Consider the following 16,179-nt stretch of genomic DNA (forward strand, 5'->3'; position numbering starts at 1 on the left):
CCTTCTCCAATTATCTTTAAGTTTCCCATCCACACAATCATTGTGTCTTTGCATTGCTAGAGAATTTTTTTTTTATTGACACTGCCTTCCATTTCTACTCTCCACTATTCTTTGTTCTCTCAGATTTTGTGGGGGTTTTTTGTTTGTTTGCTTGTTTACTTCATGTTTTCCTCTAAGACTGTATCAAAATATAAAGCAAAAGAATGTTTTGGCAGGAATAAAGCAGTCCATATGCTCGTGGGTAGCAGTATCTCAAATGGGAAATGTTCCTACCTTTTCCTGCACCTTCATTTCTATGGTTTAAAATATTTGAGGGAAATTTTTTAGGCAGAAATATCCTGATAGACTGACAGTGTACGAGGCCTTTAAATTGACCTAGAATTTGCCGTGTTCTTTCTGTATGTGCAAAGCTCTCTTCTGTGCGATGGAAAAAATAATAACCATGTACCTCTTGCCTTCAAGGAACCCAAATCGTTGAAATATATGTCAGAGAGTGAATAATGCCACGGGAATGGTTAACGAGGAGCTCATATTACTTTTTCTTATCCTGAATTCCTTCTTTATGTCATTCATTGATAAATTCGGAGCAAATAATTTGGCTCAGAGGATTCAGAAACCTCTGGTTCCTTGGTGCATATTTGATCTGTCATTGTCAAAATTCATTGACGACAATTTTTTTAGAAACTGAATTTGCTGTCAACTTACTTTTCCCAAAAACATGTTAAACTATGTTACAATAATTGATACAGCCTCTTTTGATAATTGAATTCTCTAGGAATTTCCCAGGTTCCCCCACTTTGCCATCATAGTTAAAAGAAAGGATTGACATCTTCATACCTTGTTTTGCCTTCATTAGGAAACGTATTGAATGCTGGTGTCACTCTAGGTTTTATTTACCTTTGACCACATATATTTGTTCTCTCTGCTCTTTAAATGAATTTTCAACTCATTCCTACTGCACATGATTAACTGAGTTATTGAACCCAGTTGATTTAAACTAACAAGATGAGCATTAGTTATTGGCTTTGTCAATGCCCTGCCTTTCCTCATCATAGACACATGGGGGCACCAGATTGATAGAAAAGGGAAACGTTTCCCTTTCTTCTTGATGTGAGATGAAATGCATTACATTGGGACCTTTTTTAAAGTCAAATCAATGTAGTCTTCAATACTGGGTATCAGTAATCTCTAAGGACAAAATTAATACCAGTCTAATGAATACCAATCTGTTCTTACCTTTAATTTTCTTTTAGTCTTAAATATTAAGAATTCCTATTCGGCCAAGTTCCAGTGGCTCATACCTATAATCCCAGTGCTTTGGGAAGCTGAGGCAGGAGGATCACTTCAGGCTGGAGTTTGAAACCAGCTGAGCGACAGAGTGAAACCATATCTCTATTTAAAATAAAAAGAAAAGTAAAATTTCCATTCATCTGGGTTATGACCCATGCTGCAATTCACACTTCTATTAAATTAGGAAAAGACATTTCCTTGACAACTTGTTATTGACTGACATAAGCAGTTGGGAGGACCAATTTTAAAAATAGCTGTAGTTCAAAATAGTTGTCAAAAGCTTTTACAAATAGAAAGTATTTTCATGTGAAGAACTGGAGTTTTTATCTGTTTATATTTGCACTTTATTTTGTGTTCTGCACATTTGTGTTTAAAAGGTAAAAAAATGAACTCTGGTTTCCTTATGTGTTCCAGAATGGATTGTCTCCATTGCACATGGCCACACAAGGGGACCACTTAAACTGCGTCCAGCTTCTCCTCCAGCATAATGTGCCCGTGGACGATGTCACCAATGACTACCTGACTGCCCTACACGTGGCTGCCCACTGTGGGCATTACAAAGTCGCCAAGGTTCTCTTGGATAAGAAAGCTAACCCCAATGCCAAAGCCCTGGTGAGTGACTCAACCAGCGAGTCCAGCCTCAGTTGTCTTGCTTACAACCTGCTGCCTCTGTATGTGAAGGGAATGCTTTGAGGAGGTTAAAATGGAAGGTGCTAGTTAAAGTGTACTTCTTGTCAATTTTTTCAAATATCCTTCGGGAAAGTCTACAAAATTTTCTATTTCCGACATGAGAAAGGCTGATGGAGCCAAACTGTTAATGTTTTTATGGTCACGTAAGTGACCTTTATGAACCCAAAGACTACACAATTATAAAAAGACTAAGGTGGCCAACGTCATCTTACTGTGGATAAACTTATAATTCTGTGAATTAAAAGTTTATTCGGAGATCTGAAAACGAGGCAAAGTTATCAAAAATATCTATTTTAAACATAAGCGGTCTAGGAATTTGTGAGCTAAAATTTTATATTATCTTAACCTTGTAAGTTAATGAAATATTGCCTGTAATCTTCTGTTTCCTTTTGCCAATCAGAATTTTGGTCTGGTTTAAAGGCTTCACTTTAAAGTAATTTGTTCTTTTAACCTTTAGCCATGCTATACTTTGGTTTTCTCAGCAAAATGGTGTTTGTTGTCTTTGCAAAAATAAATGGTCCCAACTTAGTAAGCTGTCTATTTCAGAATAAGTACCCATGTTTAGGAAAAAATAAGTCACCCAATTTTAGGGAAAGCATGTGAGTTTACTAGCAATTTTGAGGTAAAGTTTGTCATCATCCAATCGACCCTTTAAGGAAGGGTTTTTACCCCTTTCCAAAGAGTGTGGTCATCCTGTCTGGATAGATCTCTACCACCTCTTGTACTCTGTGGGCTCTAAAATTCAGAGTGGGCAGGAAAGAATGACGAAAGAGAAACTCTCCAGACCCCAGACACCTCGTTGCCACTATAATTTCTAAAACCTTTTACCAAAGCAGCATTTCAAGATCTGTCTGTTGACCCACCCAGTCTATCAAACGTGTCTGAATTCTGAGAAGGGAGAAAGGAAATTAACAGCCATGACTCATTTTTCCATACAAGAAAAAAAAAATAAGTCCCAAAACAGGGCGTGGGCTCCCACTCTCATTTTCCTGTGACTCTGAAGATTTCACAACATATGGAGGTTATAGCCAGTCATCCTGGGATGGACTGTGGCCAAATGGTCTGAGAAGTCTTAGTGAAAGCACCTGCAGTGACTTTGACCTAAGCTTTTACGGTGGACTCTGGTATTTATAGTTCTCCACTGGCTGCTGAAATACGTGCCACAGTCTCAACTGGCAGGCAGGACAACTTGGGACATAATTTATTAAAAAGCAGATTCTTTTATTAGATTAAATAGTAAACCAAATTATTCAGATAATGGGTTATTTACATTTCTGCATCCTTGGGGTAAACACCTACCTGAAGCATAAAGCTAGAGAAGAAATCAAAACATTTTAGAGCTGGCCTTGTAGTTGCCCTAAAACACAGCAAAGAGAACAGAATAAACCTTGGTGAAGTAGAGCCTTGAGGACAAATGTTGGGGCCAGGAGTTTTCAGTCTGTATTTGAAATGAGGTAGAGGAGGGACATATTATTATTGTTATTATTATTATTTGTTATTTTGAAACAGAATTTCCCTCTTGTTGCCCAGGCTGGAGTGCAATTGCACAATCTTGGCTCACTGCAACCTCTGCCTCCTGGGTTCAAACGATTCTCCTGCCTCAGCCTCCCAAGTAGCTGGGATTACAGGTGCTTGCCACTATGCCCGGCTAATTTTTGTATTTTTAGTAGAGATGGGATTTTATCATGTTGGTCAGGCTGGTCTCGAACTCCTGACCTCAGGTGATCCACCCACCTCGGCCTCCCAAAGTGCTGGGATTACACTTGTAAGTCACCACACCCAGCCGGGAACATATTATTTGGAAGAGCGAATTCCGAAATAAAACAACGAAATGAATGATCATTTTTACCTCAGCTAACAAGGAGACTGTAACAAAAAATCACTTTTTGTTCACAATTACCAGGGCACCTTGGATTCCTAGGGCAGCTAGACTACTTCCAGAATAGAATCTACGTGCTGCTTAACCCTGGTACTTTCTGTTCATTTCAATTTGCCGCACATCATTTTAGCAAGACTATTTTACTGTACATAGTGAAACTGGGTTTTGATGGAATGTAGTCAAGCAGGTATATGTATTTGTCCCTTGCAGAATGGCTTTACCCCTCTTCATATTGCCTGCAAGAAGAATCGAATTAAAGTAATGGAACTCCTTCTGAAACACGGTGCATCCATCCAAGCTGTAACCGAGGTGAGAAGAGTTAAGATTTCTGGGAGTCCTGAGATACTGAGAGTATAGCCTTAGAAGCCAGAGCCCCAGGGCCATCTCCAGGGACCAGCTAGTTTGTTGGTATATCATGGCCATAGACGGCATTCTGAACTATTCAGCAAAAGGGCTGCCAGTCCTTAGGAGAAGCAGACAAGCCTGTTGGTGGGTGAGTTGGATGCAAATGTATCACTATGTCAAGAAATGTAACCTAAAACATATGCTTAAGGGGAACGGCCCCATCACAGAAAGCATAATTTGTATCAAATCCTAAACTGTAGTACTTCTCTAATGGGTGCAGTTTTGTCCCCCAAGGGGCATTTAGTCATGTCTGGAGGTACTTTTAGTTGTCACAACTGGATAGTACTACTGGTATCTAGTGGGTCAAGGCCAAGGATGCTACTAAACAGTTTACAGTATACAGGACAGTCTCCCGCAACAAAAAATCATCTGATTCAAAATGTCAAAACCCTGTGCAAGACGACCTTGGTGCTTTTGTCAAGTAAGGATTACTCTGTCTCAAAACTCAAAATTAATGAAACTGCTGCTGAGGTTAGTAAAGGATTAGATCTAAGTTTCTCTCATAGTAACCAACTCAGAACTCAGATAAATGATCCATCAGAATCAGGGCTGCACCTTCTACAAAGCAAACCAAGCCTGACACCTACCCTTTCAGACTTGTCCCAGACCCCCAACCTCCACCTCACTACCTCCTAGCACCCTGATCTCTGTTAATTCTAATTCTAACCCTTGGCACTTCCATAGACTAGACACTCTCTTGTTTGCCTCTGTATGTCTATACCTCTGTGTGTCGCACCCCCTTGGCCAGGCAAATCCTGCACATCCTTTAGAACCAGATCTGGGCCACCTTCTTCAGGAAACCTCCCCTCACTCCCCAGCCTGGACTACGTGTCCCTTCTAGGAACCATCACCTCATCCTGTGCCCTTATCCAACTCTCTGACTTATGACTCAGTGGTGCCCCCAAGACCTCCAGAGGCTGAAGGCTCCTTGGAGGTAGGGCTGTGTCTGACTGGTCTTCATATACCCACAGTGTCTGGCCCATACATAGCAGATCATTCAGTAAAGTTTTGTTGAATACCTGATGTTTAACTATAGGATTTGAAGCAAACATAAAAATTAAAGTCTAGTCTAGTGATTGTTGCTTGGCTTCAGTTTCTTGCCTGCAAATGGAATATTTGCCTAGATTTACACTTAGAATTTTTAAAATATGAAATGGTTGAGAATATGAATACTGATTTGCCATATTGTCAGGCTTATGGCTTCATATTAGGCAACCTGTTATTTTTAAGTATAAAATAGAAAGTTTACTTTCAGTGCATAGGAACCCTCTTAGAGATCAGAACAGGCTCTAAAATAAAAGTAAATTCTTGGCCGATGTTTGAGTAAATGTCCAGAGGTGTCAACCAGTAATCCAGCTCTCTGTTCCCTAAGAGCTTTAAAGGGCAGTTTAGACCAAAATTTTGCCTTGCACGAGCTCTAACTATTCCCCCTGCCGATGGAAAAAGGTGCCAAGACTATAACAAAATTCTCATTTTCCTAATTGTCCTCCATTCTTCTCACTTTTTGAAGTCTGGGCAGCCAGAATTATTCCTTTTCTGTCTTTTACCTCACTTTGATTGTATAGAATTCCTTTCATATATTTTTGGCATTTCTCAAATTTCTGCTGAGATTAATTATCCCCTTCTGTCCCTTTTTAAAAAACAGGTTAGCTTTTTCTAGATATACTTAAAAAAAAGTTTTATCAAGTTATGATGTTCATGTTGTAAGCTAAATTAAACTCTGAAAAATTTAAAATGGAATCATTTCATATAAAAAGCATAAGTAAATTATACTCTTTAAAAAATTAATGGCTTGAGATTTTTATCTTTCTTATTCACTCTATTTAAATCTCACAATCATGGGCATATTCAGTATAAAATATCCTGGAATCAATAAATTCTGCTTTATGCTGAATAGTATTCTGGGGTCTACGTACATGTATGTGTACGTATGTGTGCATAGGATCTGAAGCAATTCAAGTCTAGTCTAGTGAACATTGTAATATTTGCTTTATTTTTATTGCCTTAATTTGTAACACCCATAAAGTTAAAAAATTAAATGTTTGAAACTATTAATGCTGATTTGTTCATTTATTAAAGAGACAGCTTCGTGTTAGGTACACTGCTCTTTTATATGTGACATAAATGGGAATCCTCTTTAAAGCCCAGAATAGGATCTGAAATAAAAGTTGACATTTTACTAATATATATGAAATCACCGCTGTCCTCCCTCTACACACACACATATGGATAAGGAAGGTTTATTAGTAAAGGGGAAAAACAACCTTCAAGTTATTTATCAGCTTTTTCAAAGATCTACATTAAAAGTATGAAATAAATTATTTTTCTCTCTTAATAGGTATGACATAAGTCTTTCATAGTAACAGAATTTGCTTTAAGAAAATGATGATTATGTGTTGATATATTTACCATTATAGAATCTGTAACATAATGGTGAATGTCCTGATTCTTCTAATCTGATCATTAAACTGGTTTAGATGGATGGATGGATGGATGGCAGGCAGGCAGGCAGGCTCACTGGCAAACCTTTTTTATGCTAAGCCAACAAACCACCATTTTCTTCTTTTCCCCTTAGTCGGGCCTTACCCCAATCCATGTTGCTGCCTTCATGGGGCATGTAAATATTGTATCACAACTAATGCATCATGGAGCCTCACCAAACACCACCAATGTGGTAAGTATTCTTTGAACGAAGGAGGTCCGTTGTGAGTATTTAATAAACTGGCAAAGGTGATTTTTATCTGCTTTTTTGTTTTTTATTTTTTTAAGAGTTGGAGTATCACTCTGTCTCCCAGACTGGAATGCAGTGGTACAATCATAGCTCACTGCAGCCTAGAATCCTGGACTCAGGCGCTCCTCCCACCTCAGCCTCCCAACTCACTGAGACTACAGGAATGTGCCATCATGCCCGGCTAATTTTTAAATGTTTTGTAGAGATGGGGGCCTCACTATGTTGCCCAGGCTGGTCTTGAACTCCTGGCTTCAAGCAATCCTCCTGAGTTGGCCTCCTAACTTGTTGGACTTATAGGCATGACCCACCATGCCCTACCTTATTCTTATTATAATTAATGAATATGTAATTAATATGACTACTTAAAAGAAGAAAATTCAAGAATACATTTGTTTCCTTTACTTCAAAGGCAAGATCTGCTCAGTCTCTAGTTGGCCACAAATTGTTAGGACTTATGAACTATGTTCATTAAACTTACAGGTGCGTTACTACTGGATATTATATTGTAAAAAATAAAGTGTGGCCAGGTACGGTGGCTCACGCTTGTAATCCCAGCGCTTTGGGAGGCCGAGGCAGGTGGGTCACATGAGGTCAGAAGTTTGAGACCAGCCCGATCAACATGGAGAAACCCTCGTCTCTACTAAAAAATACGAAATTAGCTAGGTGTGGTGGCACATGCCTGTAATCCTAGCAACCCGGGAGGCTGAGACAGGAGAATTGCTTGAACCCGGGAGGCAGAGGTTGTGGTTGGCCGAGACTGCGCCATTGCACTCCAGCCTGGGCGATAAGAGTGTAACTCTGTCTCAAAAAAAATAAAAATAAATAAAAAATAAAGTGTGGGGAATATTTTTCTACAACAAAAACATTAAAAAGTGCCACATGTTGGAGAGGTCATTTAGACACTATGGTTATTTATACAAAGAAGTGATTTCAGCAGGGTGTGGTGGCTCATGCCTGTAATCCCAGCACTTTGGGAGGCTGAGATGGGTGGATCACTTAAGGTCAGGAGTTCAAGACCAGCCTGGCCAACATGGTGAAACCGATCTCTACTAAAAATTAAAAAAAAGAATTAGCTGGTTGTGGTGGTGCATGCATGTAATTCCAGCTACTCAGGAGGCTGAGGCATGAGAATAACTTGAACTTGGGAGGCAGAGGTTGCAGTAAGCCAAGATCATGCCATTACACTCCAGCCTGGGCAACAGAGTGAGACTCCATCTCAAAAAAAAAAAAAAGAAGTGATTTCAACTAACTTCAAGGTAGTCTCTTTTTAATGTGCTTCACCATGTTATAGCAAACCCATGGAATTCTGTGTCCATAGATTACTCAATGGTATTATTTTCCCACACCAAACATTGCTCTGTAGGAACCACGAGGCTCACTTCAGAGTAGCTATCAGAGTGGTAACTTACCACCCGTGATCTGCATGTGGCATTGTTTTACAGGGTTTCAAATTTGACATCATAGTATTAGCACAACAGACCATAAACATAATAACACTCATTGGACTCATGAGCATTAAAGAAGTAACAATAAAACAAGCACCATCCTGGCACAGAAGGGGCAAGCTATGAGGTCCTGCACCCTTACCCTGAGAGTGGGGCTCCCCAGTAAGACTGCATCTTCCAGCAGCCCCAAGCAGCACAACCACAACATAGAAATAGACCAGCTTCTCAGATGAAATGCAGTCTTTCCTGGTACTAATTGCAGAGAATGTTTTCATTCGTAGAGGAAACACTGAGTAATACACTAAACGACATCCTCAACACCTTTCCAATAAACACAATCTACCAGTTTCCTGTGGAATCTGTCCTCACGTGTCCTTCCATGGAAGTAGGTGGCCTATAAAGCAAAGCTCAATTTATAAAGGCAGTTTAAAAGTGAGCATCACCTATGTGAGAGAATGTATTTCATTTTTATTTTTGTCCATTTCAGTGTATCTGTTTCTAATATCATTTTCATTTTTAATCAAGTAAAGAAGTAATCTGAATTAGAATCTACCTGGTGAAAAAATAGGGGGAGGGTGGTCCAGGGCAAAGAAAATGATCCACTGGGAAAAATGTCCAAAGACTAAGATATTGATCTGTTCAGATCAAACAGGAAATGCAAACCAACTGCTGACAAGCCAAATCCGGCCCTTGACTATGTTTATGTTGCCCATGTAGTGTTTTGTTTTTAATTCTGAATTTATGGTCAATATTTAAGAATAGGAAAATTTATATAAAATCCAGACTGCCACTTCTTTTGAAAACTTGCATGGTGTGGCATGGTAAGGCTGGCATCCTGCATAGTGACAGCAGCAAGCTGAAGATGTTGGGGGGGTGTGTGGGGGGGATGGCTGCCTGCTTCGGCGCAGGTGTGGGCTCTCTCAAGCACTCCACATCTGCCCAGCTGCACTCACTCACCCGCCTGCTTGGCTCCTATGAGCACTTGCCTTTCCAGCCCCAAGGGAGGCCACATTGTAGGTTACTGAGCAGCGCCGCTGGCACAGTGGGTGACAAGACTCCCTAGGCTTATGTCAAAGTCTTTGCCTCATGGACCACGTTCCTGTGAAATTCTTATGCATTTGACTTCCTATCTTTTCAATAAGGAAGTGCTTAGGACTATTTTTTATTTTTGAAAAAAGTCCATCATAAGCTTTATGCCAAATAAAATACGCCACTCTTCTTCAGAGCTGCAGCTAATTTACTTTGGCTCATGTTCCCTAGAGAGGAGAAACAGCGCTGCACATGGCAGCTCGCTCCGGCCAAGCTGAAGTTGTGCGGTATCTGGTACAAGACGGAGCTCAGGTAGAAGCTAAAGCTAAGGTATGCGCAATACTTGAAAAGTGTTTGAAATTGAGGAAAAACCCTTTGATTTTCATAAAACTTTTAAGTATATTTATGCCGTCTTTCAAGAATACTTTAAAAATAGTGAACAACCTCCAATAAGGAAAGTCCCTACCCAAGTAACACTGTGAAAAATCCCTTCCCTCCACATTTGTTCGTTCAATTATTTAACAAAATGAAATAGGATGAGATGAGAACTTGTGCCTGAAACTGTCAGCACATGGCTAGTCCCTAACAGATTGGGGACTGAATCTAGACTTGGTCCAAAGTTCTTCACACTCCGTGGAGAAGGGCTTATGCACAAAGCTTCTAGAACAATCACAATCTGGAAGAATAACTGAGTTTTTTGGTTGACTTGTAAGTCAGCTGTCAACAGCCACAAAAGGAAAATGAGGGATTTTTTTTTTTTTTTTTTTTTTTTTTGAGATGGAGTCTGGCTCTGTCGCCCAGGCTGGGGTGCAGTGACCGGATCTTGGCTCACTGCAAGCTCCGCCTCCCGGGTTCACGCCATTCTCCTGCCTCAGCCTCCCGAGTAGCTGGGACTACAGGCGCCCGCCACCTCGCCCGGCTAGTTTTTTGTACTTTTTAGTAGAGATGGGATTTCACCGTATTAACCAGGATGGTCTCGATCTCCTGACCTCGTGATCCGCCCGTCTCGGCCTCCCAAAGTGCTGGGATTACAGGCTTGAGCCACCGCGCCCGGCCGGGATTTTTTTTTTTTTTTTCTACACAAGCTGTTTGGTCACTTCAGAATTGGCCTCGTATTTCACCTGCAGGAGAAACCCACTTATCTGCTGCTCTAGGGATGGATAGTTTGGTCTGGTTATCAGAATGGCAGTTCAGGTCCAGAGTCATAAACCATTTAATTTCAACCTACAATATGTAAATATACATTTGCACAGTCTGCAGTCTCTAGTTTCAAGTTAAGGGGTGGCAGTAGTAGCAGTATATGAGATTTTTCCTTGGCACCTATTTTTTTCTGCTCTCAATATTCCTCTTCTCTCTTGTGGCATCTCCCTAACTCCTCTCATGCTTCCTACTGGTTAGATAGCCCCTCTTACTTTGACATTGACCCTCGTCCTCCTTATTCTTCCAAAATGGTGTCCTCTATTCTAGCCTATTTTCTCTACCTTTCCTACTTAAACCATTTACCTCAACCTTATCACAATTCAGTAGAGAATTTCTATTTCGAGGACTACCACAGGGATCTTTGAGCAAATTAAGATGATTTGCGCCTCCCACTTGGGGATAAGATCCTAGAGGATCAGGACTTGGTGAGTACCTCCTGCCTTTGGGTGAATTGTAGTGAGGTGGTTCTCCAGTCTAGACAGATGCAGCCCATACCAGGATACACAGCTTGACAAGCAGAGGGCATCAGCCCCTGCTGACCCTTCGGCTGGGAGCCTTTGCACAGGTATACTGCGCAACCCTACACTGCCTTCCTCACACTCTGCGTTTGTCTATGGGAAGACAGAACCAACAAAATAATTCATTCCATGTGAGTGGATAATAACTGGTGTGGAGGTATAATATCCCTCCCAGGTATATGAGTTTTACTAGGATACATTGTCTTATCTCCCGAAGAAGGAGCAATTAAAGTTCAAATTTGATTCTCTGTGGCAGGTGTTGTTGGGGGGTCATTTATAGACAGAACTGCCTTTCACGGTTTTCTTATTAATGGTTCACTCTCCAGAGGTATTTAATGAGCTTAGACCTACCATCTCCTCATTTCTGAACATTGAAGAAAAAGACAAATAAGATTTTTTTTAGCATTGACTCAAAAAGTTGATTGTACCTCTTACATCAAGCATCTAATGTTCCGTGAATTTTTCATAAAGGCACCATTGTTTCCTCAGCTCATCAGCCTTACATTTCTACCTTGCTGTTTAGGATGACCAAACCCCACTCCACATTTCAGCCCGACTGGGGAAAGCAGACATAGTACAACAGTTATTGCAGCAAGGAGCATCTCCAAATGCAGCCACAACTTCTGGGTACACCCCCCTTCACCTTTCCGCCCGAGAGGGGCATGAGGATGTGGCCGCATTCCTTTTGGATCATGGAGCATCTTTATCTATAACAACAAAGGTATGAAAGCGTATCTCAGAATCCTGCTCTGTTCCCCCAAATACATCTTCCTTACAGTTCCCAGCACAGTCACAGGTCCAGAAGCCGCACAACAGCATCTATTCTTGCGATCCCACGGTAGTCATTAATATGGCCAGCAAAGCTCTGTGGTGGGAGAGGGTAACTGATAGTATTTTGTGGGGGTTTTTTTGCCTTAAGTTTCTTAGTACATTATCTTCCAATGAAACCTTAATGATATCCAGAGTCAGACTTCTTGTAAATTATTTGATGGCCTTAAATTTTAGTTTAAAAACAGAGCTACAGATTAGCAAAATGCTCAGGCCAAGCACACAAACCACACTATCACAGCTTGGTTGGTAGATGCTTTTATAACACTTGGGAAACTGGCAGTAAATTTTTCTTGGGGTTGTTTTTGTTTGTTTTTGTTCTTTCTGTTTTCATTATTGTCTGTTGTCATGATTTATGGTTTGATTTATTTTTATCTCAACTCTGATGCCTTAGAGTAATACCCTAACATAAACAGTTGCTCTGCATGTGCAGAATGCAAAATTTGGAGCTCATTTTTCTTATGATACTACATAAGCCTAGCAAATGTGATAGCAAGATGAATTGGCTTGTGGCGCACCTTCCAAAGCTAGTAACTGGTACTGCACTCTTTTATTTGGATGCAGATAAGAAAGATTAATGTGTAATCAATATAGGAGATAATTACAAATAGAGAACTATCAGGATAAATGATGACTACCTCAAATTTCATTTCTTGTGATTCTTTGGGCTCTTCAGTAGAGTTGAGATGCAAGTTCAGGAAGCTCATTTGATGTGAAACGGAGCAATGGGTGATGGAGTCCTGAGTATTCAGGCATTTCACCATACCAGCTGCACATTCCTTTTAGTTTGCTGTAGTCTCATGAGGTCACATGTGCTGATGACCCCCTAATCCCTGACTCATGATTGGGACCCCCACAACAGTGTGCTGATTGGCTGGTTGATACACAGATTCTTGTAGGAGTTGGAAGCCTGAGGGAGCAGCCACTCAGCTATTAACATCCAATTGTTGCATGTTTGTCCATGTGTGATTATTCAGTTCACCAACAGAATAGGTGTCTCATCATTCTAAAACCATGTCATTAAGTTCACCTCTGGTGTTAAAGGTAAGAGAATTTCTGACTCCTCCTGAAGACTAGAGGACACTTAAGGACTGTGTATACATGGAGAAACAGGGAAAGAAGAAGAGAAAGTGTCCAGTCTGGTGATGTGAGATTGTGAGAGGTTCAGACTTCCCCTGGATTTTCCCAAACCGTGCAAACTGAGTCTGGGACCCTGTAACTTATTCTTCCCACAATATGAAACTCTAAAAGCAGTCCTAGAATAAGCCCCAGATCCAGCTTTCCAACTTCATCCTGGTGAGATACCTGATGACTCCCAGAACCAATAGCATGTTGTGGTTCAGTCAGCAGAAGGGAGAAAGATTAGGTATCCTGGTATGTTGTGCTCACACCCTGTCGATAAGAAGGCTCTTGAACTCATTATCTATGAGTCTTGGACTTTAAATGCAGACTTCACTGCTCATCATCACTAGAATAATTAATCAGTTCTGGAAGGCAGTCCCCTTATGTCATATCTTTTTGTTTGTTGTTTGGTTTGTGTTTTGCGTGTGTTTTCCTTATGTCATTTCTATTGTTCATTATGTTTATGTTTCTTTTCTTTCAGAAAGGATTTACCCCTCTCCACGTGGCAGCAAAGTATGGAAAACTTGAAGTCGCCAATCTCCTGCTACAGAAAAGTGCATCTCCAGATGCTGCTGGGAAGGTAAGAGGTCACCAGCAACCCTGAAGCAGGCCACTTCCCCAATAACAAAACACACACTTGCTAATATTCACTAATGGCCACCCGAGTTGTAACTAAATATTTAAGTCCCACTAGGATGAAGAGCACTTGGGAAATAAAAGGTAAATGCTGAGGTCCAAGTACTGTGGAAACCGGAATGTAAATATGCCCTATGTTGTATCCAGTCTAATCTCATTTCCTCAATCTAGGCCTCTGGTATTAAGACACCTTTGACACTGGTTGTTGTTTCTGCACGTGTTTTCAGAGCGGGCTAACCCCACTGCATGTAGCTGCACATTACGATAATCAGAAAGTGGCCCTTCTGCTTTTGGACCAAGGAGCCTCACCTCACGCAGCCGCAAAGGTACCTATAATCCACAGCCTAAGGAGACTGATGGGTAAGGTCTATCAGTCTCTATCTGCACATCTACTCCTGCTTCACCAGGAGCACCCTCCTAGTTTAGGCACCACTAAAGAAATCACAGAAATAGAAGCACCTTAGGACATCTGTGCCTTCAGTGATTTAGTCTGCTAATATGGTAGATGCTCAGGAAATATTTACTTGTCAGTTGATTGTCTTTGACAATCCAGGACCTCCTGGAGGAAGGAGAGCTGGAACACTCTTTAGCCAGATGAAAAACATAAGCACAGCCCCAGGGAGTAAGAAAGTTCTGATTTGTCAGAATTATGAAATATGTGTTACATTTTTCTGGCCATCTAATTGCCTTCAAGTTGTTTATTTGAATTTAGTAAAATAGGTTGAGAGGTTTTACATGTGTGTTTTTATTATTGCTAAGGAGGATCTTTATTGTTAGGGCATTTTTGATCAGTAGACAACTTAGATTTCTGAGAAAAGAGAGAAACTGAGTGGGTATATAGCTATGTTATTATTTTAGTAATCTAATTTGAGGGACAAATCATAAAGAAGAGCTTCCTTAAAGACAGGTTAATAGAGTGCTATTGCTTTAATATGCTTCCTATTGTTGAGCAGGTGGCTATGATCAGAGAACACTGAAATGATGCAAACCACCATTTCAGTGTTCAGTTATTTCGCTAAACACTATTGGTTGAAGGGACCCTTGAGTATCCCTTATGCTCCTTATGCTTTTTTTTTTTTTTTTTTTTTTGTGCAGTGGCGCCATCTCAGCTCACTGCAAGCTCTGCCTCCCAGGTTCACACCATTCTCCTGCCTCAGCCTCCCGAGTAACTGGGACTACAGGTGCCCACCACCATGCAGGGCTAATTTTTTGTATTTTTAGTAGAGACTGGGTTTCACCGTAACCAGGATGGTCTCGATCTCCTGACCTTGTGATCCACCTGTCTCAGCCTCCCAAAGTGCTGGGATTACAGGCGTGAGCCATTGCGCCCGGCCTCCCTTATGCTTTTTACGTCTTTGACTTACTATTCCATGTAGGGGCAGCTGCAGTGCTCTCCTTTAAACCTAATGTTTATATCACATCATTGTATACACAGATGAATGAACTGGGGTTGTTCTAGATTACTTTAGATACACTAAGAGACCAACTTTTGGGTACTGTCTCCGTTTAGAGAGTATGTTATCTTTGATAGATATTTCTTCCTGAAAACTTTCAATCATTTTCTGCCCCATCCTCTCCAGAATTATACCTCAAAATCTAAAATGAAATCTCAAATTCAAAATCAAACTCCCAACTTTGCTTTTCATCTAAATGTAGCTTTCCCCTCCATAATTTCTGACCCTGACAAACATTGTTTCTATTACAAAACCACGACTTGACTTGATAAAACTTTATCTTGAAAAAAAAGATATAGCAGCATTATTCATGATAGCCAAAAGGTGAGAACAAACCAAATATTCATTGATGGATGAATGCATATACTCACTGCACATATACACACAGGGAATATTATTTAGCCTTTAAAAGGAAGGAAATTCTGACATACGCTACTATAATACGTGGAGGAATCTTGAAGACGTTGTACTAGGTAAGCCAGTCACAATAGGACAGATGTACGATTCTACTTATGTGAAGTACATAGAGTAGTAAATTTGTAGAGACAGACAGAGAATGGTGGATGTCAAGGGTAGAAGGAGAAGGGAATGGGGAGTTAATGTTTAATGGATACAGAGTCTGAATTAGGAAGACTAAAAAGTTCTGGAAATGTATAATAGTGATGGTTGGAGAACAATGTGAATACACAGAACTTAATACTACTGACCTGTACACTGAAAAATGCTTTAAATGGGAAATTTTGTTACGATATTTTAGCATAATTTTAAGGAGAAAGATTTGTAAGGAATTTAATGGTTGTACATTTTATTTCATTTCATTTTTACCCAGGTATGTGTGGGCTACTTTCCTTTTTCTTTTTCTTTTCTTCTCTTTTCTTCTTTTCTTTTCTTTTTTTTTTTTTTTTTTTTTTTTTTTTTTTCTTTGGACCCTTAAGATATCCATGGGGAAACT

The 16,179-nt window shown here is 40.3% G+C and overlaps 1 protein-coding gene across 3 annotated transcripts in view; it reads left to right on the top strand.

The window, feature by feature from the left end:
* The window catches only part of ANK3 (ankyrin 3, node of Ranvier (ankyrin G)), a 600,548-nt gene that overhangs the window by 391,905 nt on the left and 192,464 nt on the right, over nt 1-16,179 (top strand). For all 3 annotated transcript variants that reach the window (XM_011988324.1, XM_011988323.1, XM_011988322.1), the window contains exons 10-16: nt 1,705-1,902; nt 4,070-4,168; nt 6,840-6,938; nt 9,701-9,799; nt 11,711-11,908; nt 13,619-13,717; nt 14,001-14,099. In XM_011988324.1, the coding sequence (XP_011843714.1) occupies nt 1,705-1,902; nt 4,070-4,168; nt 6,840-6,938; nt 9,701-9,799; nt 11,711-11,908; nt 13,619-13,717; nt 14,001-14,099 (891 nt within the window). The remainder of the gene's footprint in view (nt 1-1,704; nt 1,903-4,069; nt 4,169-6,839; nt 6,939-9,700; nt 9,800-11,710; nt 11,909-13,618; nt 13,718-14,000; nt 14,100-16,179) is intronic.

Source organism: Mandrillus leucophaeus, unplaced genomic scaffold, assembly GCF_000951045.1.
Source record: "Mandrillus leucophaeus isolate KB7577 unplaced genomic scaffold, Mleu.le_1.0 Scaffold327, whole genome shotgun sequence".
Taxonomy (NCBI): Eukaryota; Metazoa; Chordata; class Mammalia; order Primates; family Cercopithecidae; genus Mandrillus; species Mandrillus leucophaeus.